We start from the raw sequence: 12535 nt of genomic DNA, 5'->3' as shown, positions 1-12535 counted from the left end.
GGAAACTGGGACGGGGCCAAGAGGGAACTGGGGCAAACTGGGAGCGACTGGGAAGGGACCTGCTGGGCGCGCGGCGTCACCGGCGACGTGGTGATGTCATTGATGACGTCATCGGTGACGTCACAGGGCGTCTGAGAACACAGGGAAGGGATCGAGGGGGAACTGGGACGGGGCCGAGAGGGAACTGGGGGGAACTGGGAGCGACTGGGACGGGACCTGCTGGGCGCGTGACATCACCGGTGACGCGATGACGTCATCGGTGACGTCATCAGTGACATCAGAGGGCGTGTGAGAACACAGGGGAGGGAACTGGGGGCAACTGGGACGGGGCCAAGAGGGAACTGGGAGAAACTGGGAGCAACTGGGACGGGACCTGCTGGGCGCGTGACATCACCGGCGACGCGATGACGTCATCGGTGACGTCACCGGTGACGTCACAGGGCGTGTGAGAACATGAACTTCTCGTGGCGCAACGAGTGCAACCAGTGCAAGGCGCCCAAGCCCGAGGGGGGGCCCGGGGGGCCGCACCTGGGCGGGGGCGGCGCCGGCGGTGGCAAGTACCCGGGAGGAGGCGGTGGCCGCGGCGGCGGCGGCGGCAACCACATGGGTGAGGGAATGGGCCCAAAACGGCCCCAAATCGGCCCGAAAATGGCCGGAAATGGACCCAAAAATGGCCCAAAATAGACCCCAAACCTGCCTGAGATAGGCACAAAACCAGCCCAAAAATGGCCCGAAATAGACCTCAAAATGGCCCGAAATCGGCCCAAAAATGGCCGGAAATGGACCCAAACATAGCCCAAAAATACCCCAAACCAGCCTGAAATAGACACAAAAACAGCCCAAAAATGGCCCGAAATAGACCCAAAAATGGCACAAAATAGACCCAAAAATGGCCGGAAATGGACCCAAAACTTGCCCAAAATAGACCCCAAACCTGCCTGAAATAGACACAAAAACAGCCCAAAAAAGGCCCGAAACCACCTGGGTAAGGGATGGCCCTGAAATGGCCCCAAATCGGCCCAAAAATGGCCTGAAATAGACCCAAAACTGGCCCAAAATAGACCCAAAACGGGCACAAAACACCCGAAAACAGCCCGAAACCACCTGGGTAAGGGATGGCCCCAAAACGGCCCAAAATAGACCCAAAAATGGCCAAAAATAGACACAGAACTGGCCCAAAATAAACCAAAAACGGGCCCAAAATAGTCCCAAAAATGGCCTGAAATAGACCCAAAACTGGCCCAAAATAGACCCAAAAATGGTCCGAAATAGACCCAAAACTGGCCCAAAATAGACCCAAAACGGGCACAAAACACCCGAAAACAGCCCGAAACCACCTGGGTAAGGGATGGCCCCAAAATGGCCTGAAATAGACCCAAAAATGGCCAGAAATAGACCCAAAACTGGCACAAAATAGTCCCAAAATGGGTCCAAAATAAACCCAAAACTGGCCCAAAATAGACCCAAAACCAGCCCGAAATGCACCCAAACCCACCTGAGTAAAGGGTGGCCCAAAACGGCCCAAAATAGACCCAAAAATGGTCCGAAATAGACCCAAAACTGGCCCAAAATAGACCCAAAACGGGCACAAAACACCCGAAAACAGCCCGAAACCACCTGGGTAAGGGATGGCCCCAAAATGGCCTGAAATAGACCCAAAAATGGCCAGAAATAGACCCAAAAATGGCACGAAATAGACCCAAAAATGGCCCAAAATAGTCCCAAAATGGGTCCAAAATAAACCCAAAACTGGCCCAAAATAGACCCAAAACCGGCCCGAAATGCACCCAAACCCACCTGAGTAAAGGGTGGCCCAAAACGGCCCAAAATAGACCCAAAAATGGCCGAAAATAGACGCAGAACTGGCCCAAAATAAACCAAAAACGGGCCCAAAATAGACCCAAAAATGGCCTGAAATAGACCCAAAACTGGCCCAAAATAGACCCAAAAGTGGCCCAAAATAGACCCAAAACGGGCACAAAACACCCGAAAACAGCCCGAAACCACCTGGGTAAGGGATGGCCCCAAAATGGCCTGAAATAGACCCAAAAATGGCCCAAAATAGACCCAAAAATGGCACAGAATAGACCCAAAAATGGCACAAAATAGACCCAAAAATAGTCCAAAATAGACCCAAAAATGGCACAAAATAAACCCAAAACTGGCCCAAAATAGACCCAAAACCGGCCCGAAATGCACCCAAACCCACCTGAGTAAAGGGTGGCCCAAAACGGCCCAAAATAGACCCAAAAATAGACGCAGAACTGGCCCAAAATAAACCAAAAACGGGCCCGAAATAGTCCCAAAAATGGCCCGAAATAGACCCAAAACTGGCCCAAAATAGACCCAAAAATGGTCCGAAATAGACCCAAAACTGGCCCAAAATAGACCCAAAACGGGCACAAAACACCCGAAAACAGCCCGAAACCACCTGGGTAAGGGATGGCCCCAAAATGGCCTGAAATAGACCCAAAAATGGCCAGAAATAGACCCAAAAATGGCCCAAAATAGACCCAAAAATGGCCAGAAATAGACCCAAAAATGGCACAAAATAGACCCAGAACTGGCCCAAAATAGACCCAAAACGGGCACAAAACACCTGAAAACAGCCCGAAACCACCTGGGTAAGGGATGGCCCCAAAATGGCCTGAAATAGACCCAAAAATGGCACAAAATAGACCCAAAAATGGCCAGAAATAGACCCAAAAATAGTCCAAAATAGACCCAAAACAGGCGCCAAACAGACCCACGTTGGCCACGCCCACCCCGACCCCACCCACTCTGGCCACGCCCCCAATGACCACGCCCACCCTGACCACGCCCCTTTCCCCCTCAGGAGAAGAAAGGGGGGGCTTTGGGTGGGGGTTGGGCAGCGATGGGCGGGGCTATTTAGGACTGACCACGCCCACATTGACCCCACCCACATTGGCCACGCCCGCCCTGACCACGCCCCCTCCCCCCCCCCCCCAGGGGAATGCAAAGGGGGCTTTGGGTGGGGGTTGGGCAGCAATGGGTGGGGCTTTGGGGCTGACGACGCCCACATTGACCCCACCCGCATTGGCCACGCCCCCGTGACCACGCCCACACTGGCCACGCCCACAATGACCACACCCACCCTGACCATGCCCCTTGACCCCCCAGGCAAAGGAAGGGGGGGCTTTGAGGAGCTTTGGGTGGGGGGATGGTCGGGCAGCGATGGGCGGGGCTAATTAGGACTGACCACGCCCACTTTGACTCAGCCCTCATTGGCCACGCCCACAATGACCACGCCCACCCTGACCACACCCCTTTTTGCCCCCCCAGGGGAATGCAAAGGGTGCTTTGGATGGGGGTTGGGCAGCGATGGGCGGGGCTATCTGGGGCTGACCACACCCACCCTGACCACGCCCACCCTGACCACGCCCCTTTTCTCCCCTCCCCCAGGAGAAGAATGGGGGGGCTTTGAGGAGCTTTGGGTGGGGGTTGGGCAGCAATGGGCGGGGCTATCTGGGACTGACCACGCCCACATTGACCCCACCCTCATTGGCCACGCCCACAATGACCACGCTAACCCTGGCCACGCCCACAATGACCACACCCACCCTGACCACGCCTATTTCACCCCCAGGCAAAGGAAGGGGGGGCTTTGAGGAGCTTTGGGTGGGGGTTGGGCAGCGATGGGCGGGGCTATCTGATGCTGACCACGCCCACATTGACCCCACCCTCATTGGCCACACCCACAATGACCACGCCCACCCTGACCACGCCCCTTTCATCCCCCCTCAGGAGAAGGGAAAGGGGGGGCTTTGGGTGGGGGTTGGGCAGCGATGGGCGGGGCTATTTAGGACTGACCACGCCCACAATGACCTCACTCGTGTTGGCCACGCCCACCCTGACCACGCCCACAATGACCTCACTCACATTGGCCACGCCCCCATGACCACGCCCACCCTGACCACGCCCCTTTTCCACCACCCCACCCCCCAGGGAATGCAAAGGGGGCTTTGGGTGGGGGTTGGGCAGCGATGGGCGGGGCTATCTGATGCTGACCACGCCCACCCTGACCACGCCCACTTGACCACGCCCCTTTTCTCCCCTCCCCCAGGAGAAGAATGGGGGGGCTTTGAGGAGCTTTGGGTGGGGGTTGGGCAGCGATGGGCGGGGCTGTTTAGGACTGGCCACGCCCACGATGACCTCACTCGCATTGGCCACGCCCCCCATGACCACGCCCACCCTGACCACGCCCCTTTTTCACCCCACCACCACCACCCCCCCCCCAGGGGAATGCAAAGGGGGCTTTTGGGTGGGGGTTGGGCAGCGATGGGCGGGGCTATCTGGGGCTGACCACGCCCAATTGACCACGCCCACCCTGACCACGCCCCTTCTTCTCCCCCCCCCCCCCCCCCCAGGAGAAGAATGGGGGGGCTTTGAGGAGCTTTGGGTGGGGGTTGGGCAGCGATGGGCGGGGCTATCTGGGGCTGACCACGCCCACATTGACCCCCACCCTTATTGGCCACGCCCACAATGGCCACGCCCACCCTGGCCACGCCCACCCTGGCCACGCCCACAATGACCACACCCACCCTGACCACACCCCCTTGACCCCTCAGAAGAAGAAAGGGAGGGCTTTGAGAAGCTTTGGGTGGGGGGTTGGGCAGCGCTGGGCGGGGCTATCTGGGGCTGACCACGCCCACATTGACCCCCACCCACATTGGCCACGCCCACCCTGACCACGCCCCCTTTTTCACCCCACCTCCCCCCCCCCAGGAGAAGGGAAAGGGGGGGCTTTGGGTGGGGGTTGGGCAGTGATGGGCGGGGCTGTTTTGAGCTGACCACGCCCATTTTGGCCCCGCCCACCCTGACCACGCCCCCCTTGACCCCGCCCCCCTTTTCTCCCCTCCCCCAGGCGGCGGCGGGGGGCTTCGAGGAGCGGCGCGGGGGGCCGCGGGGGCTACGAGCGGGGGGGGGTTCCGTGGCCGCGGCGGCGACCGGGGCGGCTTCCGGGGGGGCCGAGGAGGAGGAGGAGGAGGAGGAGGAGGAGGAGGAGGGGACAGGGGCGGCTTCGGGGCCCGGCAAGATGGACTCGAGGTGAGGGGGTTTTGGGGGGAAAACGGGGGGGTTTGGGAAAATTTGGGGGGGGGTTTGGGGGGCGGAAAGTTGGGAAGGGGTTCGGGGATTTGGGGGGGAAATTTGGGGGTTTGGGGGGGGGGGATTTGGGGATTTGGGGGGGGAATTTGGGGATTTGGGGGGAATTGGGGATTTGGGGGTGGGATTTGGGGATTTGGGGGGGGATTTGGGGATTTGGGGGGAATTTGGGGATTTGAGGGGTGGATTTGGGGATTTGGGGGGAATTTGGGGATTTGGGGGGGGAAATTGGGAGATTTGTGGAGGGATTTGGGGATTTGGGGGGAATTTGGGGATTTGGGGGTGGGATTTGGGGATTTGGGGGTGGGATTTGGGGGGATTTTGAGGTGGGATTTGGAGATTTGGGGGGAATTTGGAAATTTGGGAATGGGATTTGGGGATTTGGGGGAGATTTGGCGGAAATTCAGGGATTTCTGGGGAAATTTGGTTATTTGGGGGGGGATTCCCGGGGATTTTGGGGTGAAATTTGGGGATTTAGGGGGAATTCCTGGGGATTTGGGGGAAGTTTGGGGAGAAATTTGTCGATTTGGGGGAAAAAATGGGGAATTTGGGAGAATTGGGGGGGTTTGGGGGCGGAAATTCGGGAAGGAATTCAGGGATTTGGGGGTTTGGGGGGGTAATTGGGGGAGAGTTGGGGGATTTGGGGCTGGGATTTGGGGATTTGGGGGGGATTTGAGGGAAAATTTGGGGATTTGGGGTGGAAAATTCAGGGATTTGAGGGTGTTGGTTATTTGGGGGGAATTCCCAGGGATTTGGGGGGCAAAATTTGGGGATTTAGGGGGGCAGTTCTGAGATTTGGGGGGAAATTCTGAGATTTGAGGGGAGTTTGGGAGGAAATTTGGGGATTTGGGGGAGGATTTGGGGATTTGGGGGCGAATTTGGGGATCTGGGCGGAAAATTTGTGCACATGGGGGTGGGATTTGGGGGGGAATTTGAGGGTTTGGAGGGGAAATTTGGGATTTGGGGGTGGGATTTGGGGATTTGGGGGGGATTTGAGGGAAAATTTGGGGGTTTGGGAGGAGATTTGGGGAAAATTCAGGGATTGGGGGGGGAATTTGGTCATTTGGGGGGAATTCCGGGGGATTTGGGGAGAGTTTGGGGGGAAATTGGGGGGAAAATTTAGGGATTTGGGAGGAGTTTTGGAGAAAATTCAAGGATTTGGGGGGGGATTTGGGAATTTGGGGAGGGAGTTTGGGAGGAATTGGGGGGAATTCATGGGATTTGGCTGAAAATCCTGGGATTTGGGTGAAAATTTCGGGATTTGAGGGTTGTGTGGGCAAATAATGGGAATTGTGGGGGGGAAATTAATGGGATTTGGGTGAAAATCCTGGGATTTGGGTGAAAATTTTGGGATTTGGGGGTTTTGAGGGAAATTAAAGGGAAATGAGGGGGAAAATTTTAGGGATTTGGGGTAAAAATTTCAGGTTTTGAGGGCAAATAATGGGAATTGGGGGGGGAATTAATGGGATTTGGGTGAAAATCCTGGGATTTGGGGGTTTCGAGGGCAATTGAAGGGAAATGAGGGGGGAATTAATGGGATTTAGGAGGAACTAATGGGATTTGGGTGAAAATCCTGGGATTTGGGGGGTTTTAGGGTAAATAATGGGAAATGGGGAGGGGAATTAATGGGATTTGGGTGAAAATTTATGGATTTGGGGGTTTTGAATGCAATTAATGGGAATTACGGGGGGAATTATTTGGATTTGGGTGAAAATCCGGGGATGTGGGTGAAAATTTGGGGATTTGGGGGTTTTGAATGCAATTAATGGAATTACGGGGGGAATTAATGGGATTTGGGTGAAAATCCGGGGATTTGGGGGTTTCGAGGGCAAATAATGGAAAGTAGGTGGGGGGAATTAATGGGATTTAGGAGGAATTAATGGGATTTGGGTGAAAATCCTGGGATTTGGGGGGATTGTGAGGGGAAATCTCCCAACTTCAGAGCTCGGGCATTGGGGAAATTTGGGGTGAAACCGGTGGGGTTTGGGACTCGGGGGGGGGGGGGGGGGGGGGGGGGGCCTCATGGAGCTCGTTAATTAACACCGATCATTAAGCCTGCCCTTAACGACGGTGATTAATCCCCACTGACCGCTGTCCACTCCCGTGTCCGCAGGGGCGACCACCGGCAGGACCGACGCGAGCGGCCCTACTGAGCCCCTCCCCCACCCCGCCCCTCCCCCACCCCTCGTTTTTTATTTGCCGTCCCCTCCCCCACCCCCCCGCCCCTCTCCCCTCCCCCCCTCCGCGGGCTCCCCCCCCCCGCTTTTAACCCTCCCCTCCCCCCCAATAAAGGAATTTTGGGGGAGGATTTGGGGTGGTTTTTGATTGGATGGGGATTTTGGGGGGGGGGGGGGGGGGGGGGGGGCGGGTTGTGAGGTCATGATTCCTTAATGAGGCGCTTCCGGCCGCGGGGCTCATTAGGGAGCTCATTAAGGAGCTCATTAAGCACTGACGTCATGGAGGGAGGGGCACCTAAATAAGGATGGGGCAGGCGCTTTAAGGGAGGGGCGTGGCTTTGTTGGGTGATTTGCATAAGGGGCGTGGCGTGACCATATATGGATTGGGGCGGGGATCGCGCGCTATTCGGGGGCGTGGTTTGCGCTCGCTGATTTACATAAGGGGCGTGGCTTTACCATATATGGATTGGGGCGGGATCGCGCTGTATTCGGGGGCGTGGTTTGCGCTCGCTGATTTGCATAAGGGGCGTGGTTTTGGCCATATATGGATTGGGGCGGGGATGGCGCTGTATTCGGGGGCGTGGTTTGCGCTCGCTGATTTGCATAAGGGGGCGTGGTTTGGGAGCGCACCTGGGGAAGGGGCGTGGTCCCCGTACAGGTAACGTGGGCGTGGCCACGGCGGTGACGCGTGGCCCGTCCAGGTACGAGGAGGGCGTGGTCGCGGCGCAGGTGCGGGAGGGCAGGAAGTGCCTGTACAGGTGGCAGGGGCGTGTCCGCCGCCAGGTGAGGGGTGGCGGGGGGTGGGGGGGAGGGGGAGGGCAAATTCCGGACAGGTACAAGGAGCGCGGCCGCGTTCAGGTGAGGGGAGGCGGAGGCCGGAAGGTGCCGGCGGCCACAGCGGCCCAGCAGAGCGATGAGGAGGCGGCGGCGGGAGCCGGGAGCGGGGCACGGAGCGGGGCCGGCGCTGCTGCTGCTGCTGCTGCTGCTGCTGCCGGCGGGAGGTGAGAGGGGAAAGGGGCGTCTGAGGGAGTTTTGGGGGGGGGGGGTCTGAGGGGATTTGGGGGTGTCCTGAGGGGGATTTGGGGGGATTTGGGAAGGAATCGTGAGGGGATTTTGAGAGGGAAAGGTGAGGCGATTTTGGCGGGAATCGTGAGGGGATTTGGGGGGGGATTTGGGAAGGAATCGTGAGGAGATTTTGGCGGGAATCGTGAGGGGATTTGGGGGTGTCCTGAGGGGGATTTGGGGGGATTTGGGAAGGACTCGTGAGGGGATTTTGAGAGGGAAAGGTGAGGAGATTTTGGCGGGAATCGTGAGGGGATTTGGGGGGGGGATTTGGGAAGGAATCGTGAGGAGATTTTGGCGGGAATCGTGAGGGGATTTGGGGGTGTCCTGAGGGGGATTTGGGAAGGAATCGTGAGGGGATTTTGAGAGGGAAAGGTGAGGAGATTTTGGCGGGAATCGTGAGGGATTTGGGGGGGAGGGGGTGAGGAGAGCTGGGGGAGAGCGTGAGGGGGAGACTCGTGAGGGGAGATGGCGGGAAAGGACCGTGAGGGGATTCTGGGGGGATTTGGGGGTAAAATTCGAGGGGATTGTGAGGGGATTTAGGGGGATTTGGGGGTAAAATTCGAGGGGATTGTGAGGGGATTTAGAGGGGATTTGGGGGTAAAATTCGAGGGGATTGTGAGGGGATTTAGGGGGGATTTGGGGGTAAAATTCGAGGGGATTGTGAGGGGATTTAGGGGGGATTTGGGGGTAAAATTCGAGGGGATTGTGAGGGGATTTAGGGGGATTTGGGGGTAAAATTCGAGGGGATTGTGAGGGGATTTAGGGGGGATTTGGGGGTAAAATTCGAGGGATTGTGAGGGGATTCCTGAGGGGATTTAGGGGGGATTTGGGGGTAAAATTCGAGGGGATTGTGAGGGGATTTAGGGGGGATTTGGGGGTAAAATTCGAGGGGATTGTGAGGGGATTTAGGGGGGATTTGGGGGTAAAATTCGAGGGGATTGTGAGGGGATTTAGGGGGGATTTGGGGGTAAAATTCGAGGGGATTGTGAGGGGATTTAGGGGGGATTTGGGGGTAAAATTCGAGGGATTGTGAGGGGATTTAGGGGGGATTTGGGGGTAAAATTCGAGGGGATTGTGAGGGGATTCGTGAGGGGATTTAGGGGGAGTCTTGGGCAGAATCGTGAGGGGATTTGGGGGTAAAATTCAAGGGGATTTTGAAGGGAATCGTGAGGGGTTTTGGGGAGAATCTGAGGGGATTTGGGATTTTCTGAGGGGACGTGGCAGGAAAAGGAAGGCGGGAAAGGATTGTGAGGGGTTTTGGGAGGAATCTGAGGGGATTTGGGGGTTCTGAGGGGACATGGAGGAAAAAGGAAGGCGGGAAGGGATCGTGAGGGGATTTGGGGGGAATCTGAGGGGTTTTGGGGGGTTCTGAGGGGATTTGGGGGAATCTGAGGGGATTTGGGGGTTCTGAGGGGATTTTGGGGAGGAAGAAGTCTGAGAGGAGTGTGAGGGGATTTAAGGGGGGGTTCGAGGGGATTTTGGGAAGTTCTGAGGGGGTTTGGGGGGAATCTGAGGGGACATGGTGGGAAAAGACCGTGAGGGGATTTTGGGGGGAATCCGAGGGGATTTTTGGGGAGGAATCTGAGGGGATTTTAGGGGGACTCTGAGGAGATTTGGGGGGGGGGGAGATCTGAGGGGATTTTGGGGGGAATCTGAGGAGATTTTGGGGGGAGATCTGAGGGGATTTTGGGGGAGAATCGGAGGGGATTTGGGGAGGGAGATCTGAGGAGATTTTGGGGGGAGATCTGGGGGGATTTTGGGGGGAATCGAAGGGGATTTTGGGGGGAGATGTGAGGAGATTTGGGGGGGAATCCGAGGGGATCCTGGGGGGAATCCGAGGGGATTTTTGGGGGGAATCCGAGGGGATCCTGGGGGGAATCCGAGGGGATTTGTGGGGAGGAATCTGAGGGGATTTTGGGAGAGAATCTGAGGAGATTTGGGGAGGATTTGGAGGGGATTTGGGGGTTCTCAGGGGGGCTCTGAGGGATCAGGGATGGAGTTTGGGGGATGGAGGCGATTTTGGGGGACATGGAGGGGGGAATCACGAAGGGACACGAGGGGACGGGGGGGGGGACACAAAATTTGGGGAGGGGGACTCTGAGGGTTCTGAGGGGGGTCCCTGAGGATTTTTTGGGGGGGCACGGGGAGGGGATGGGGGAAGGGGAGGGAGGGGGGGTCACACCCCCCTGGCCCCGCGGGACATTCCTGGGACAGGTTTTTCCGGCTCGCCCCGGATGTCGGGGTGTCCCTTGTGTCCGGCCAGGTCACCCCAAAACGGGGGGTGGGGGAGGGGCTCGGGTGTTGTCACCCTCGGGAAGGGTCCCCAAAAAGGGGCTCTGACGTCATCACCCCCCCCCCTCCGTCCCTCACAGGTCACTGGGGGGTGGCGGCGGAGGATGACGCAGGTGAGGGGGGAGGGGCGGGGTCGTGGTTTTGGGGGGAGGGGGGGGGGTGCCTGGGTTTGGGGGTCCCAAATTCTGGGGTCCCAGAAGGGGAGGGGTCCCGTTTTTTGGGAAGGTCCCGTAAGGGGAGGGGTCCTATTATTTTTGGGGGGGGGGGGTCCGAAAAGGGGAGGGTCCCAAAAGGGCAGGGGTCCCATTTTTTTGGGTGGGGAGGTCCCATTTTTGGGGGATACCCCCCAAAAGGGGGGAAGGTCCCATTTTTGTAGGGGGGGGGAAGTCCCATAAGGGGAGGGGTCCCATTTTTTGGAAGGGTCCCATTTTTTGGGGGAGGGTCCCAAAAGGGGAGGGGTCCCATTTTTTGGGGAGGGGGCCCCCAAAAGGAGAGGGGTCCTATTTTTTGGGGGAGGGTCCCTAAAGGGGAGGGGTCTCATTTTTGGGGGGGGGGGGGGGAAGGGTCCCATTTTTGGGGGAGGGTCCCATTTTTTTGGGGGGGGGGGGGGGGGGGGTCCCATTTTTTGGGGAGGGGAAGTCCCATTTTGTGGGGGGGGGTCCTGTAAGGGGGCAGTCCCATTTTTGGGGAGGGTCCCATTTTTTGGGGTGGGGGGTCCCAAAAGGGGAGGGGCCCCATTTTTTGGGGCAGGGGTCCCAAAAGGGGAAGGGTCCCATTTTTTGGAGGGGGAGGTCCCATTTTTTGGGGGGGGGGTCCTGTAAGGGGGGGGGTCCCATTTTTTGGGGGAGTCCCAAAAGGGGAGGGATCCCATTTTTGGGGGAGGGTCCCAAAAGGGGGAGGTCCCATTTTTTGGGGGGGAAGGGGGGGTCCTGTAAGGGGGGGGGGTCCCCATTTTTTGGGGAGGGGAAGTCCCAAAAGGGGAGGGGTCCCATTTTTTGGGAGGGGAAGTCCCATTTTTTGGGGGGAGGGGGTTTGTCTAAGGCAGGGGTCCCATTTTTCGGAGGGTCCCATTTTTTGAGGGGGGGGGTCCCATTTTTTGGGAGGGGAGGTCCCATTTTTTGGGGGCGGTCCTGTAAGGGGGGGGTTCTCATTTTTTGGGAGGGGAGGTCCCATTTTTTGGCGGGGGGGGGTCCCATAAGGGAGGGGTCCCATTTTTTTGGGGGGGGGGGGTGTCCCATTTCTTGGCAGGAGGTCCCATTTTTAGGGGTGCCCCAAAACGGGGGCGGGTCTCCCATTTTTTGGGAGGGTGTCCCAAAAGGGGTGGGGGTCCCTAAAGGGGCGTTCCCACCATTTGGGGGCCGGGGTCTCTTTCTGGGGGGGCTGTTCCTCCTCCCCGGGGGGTGCCGGCGCTGCCCCCGCCGGGGGTCCCTGACGCCCCCTCCCCCCCGTTCTGTGCCCCCCCAGTTCCGTGCGGGACCCCCGTGCACCGGCGCGTGGTGGGGGGCGCGGGGGCGCGGGAGGGCCAGTGGCCCTGGCAAGTCAGCGTGGCCTTCAGGGGCCGCCACGTCTGCGGGGGGGCCCTGATCGCCCCCCGCCTGGGTCCTCACGGCCGCCCACTGCTTCCCGCCGTGAGTAACCCCCCCAAAAATAACCCCAAAATAACCCCCAAAATTGCCCCCAAATAGCCCAAAATAACCCAAAATAACCCCGCTGCTTCCCGCCGTGAGTAACCCCCCAAAAAACCCCCAAAATGTACCCCAAAATAGCCCAAAATAACCCCGCTGCTTCCCGCCGTGAGTAACCCCCCAAAAATAACCCAAAATGTACCCAAAATGTACCCCAAAATAGCCCAAAATAAACCCCACTGCTTCCCGCTG

At 58.1% G+C, this 12535-nt stretch overlaps 2 protein-coding genes across 2 annotated transcripts in view; both read left to right on the top strand.

Annotated features, from left to right (window-relative positions):
• Positions 1 to 7329, top strand: part of FUS (FUS RNA binding protein) — a 52749-nt gene extending 45420 nt beyond the window's left edge. Inside the window, 4 exon segments of the mRNA XM_068999008.1 lie at positions 441 to 607; positions 4886 to 5043; positions 5045 to 5067; positions 7238 to 7329. Of these exon segments, the coding sequence (XP_068855109.1) occupies positions 441 to 607; positions 4886 to 5043; positions 5045 to 5067; positions 7238 to 7277 (388 nt within the window). The 3' untranslated portion in view covers positions 7278 to 7329.
• An 853-nt stretch (positions 7330 to 8182) lies between these two features.
• Positions 8183 to 12343, top strand: LOC138101138 (serine protease 33-like). The gene is made up of 3 exons (XM_068998994.1): positions 8183 to 8302; positions 10739 to 10771; positions 12123 to 12343. Exons 1-3 carry the CDS (start codon positions 8215 to 8217, stop codon positions 12341 to 12343), a joined length of 342 nt encoding a protein of 113 aa, XP_068855095.1. The 5' UTR covers positions 8183 to 8214.
• Positions 12344 to 12535: the final 192 nt, after the last annotated feature.

Source organism: Aphelocoma coerulescens, unplaced genomic scaffold, assembly GCF_041296385.1.
Source record: "Aphelocoma coerulescens isolate FSJ_1873_10779 unplaced genomic scaffold, UR_Acoe_1.0 HiC_scaffold_204, whole genome shotgun sequence".
In the NCBI taxonomy this organism is placed as follows: Eukaryota; Metazoa; Chordata; class Aves; order Passeriformes; family Corvidae; genus Aphelocoma; species Aphelocoma coerulescens.
The sequence above is the reverse complement of the archived record's forward strand: the minus strand, read 5'-3'. Positions and strand labels throughout refer to the sequence as shown.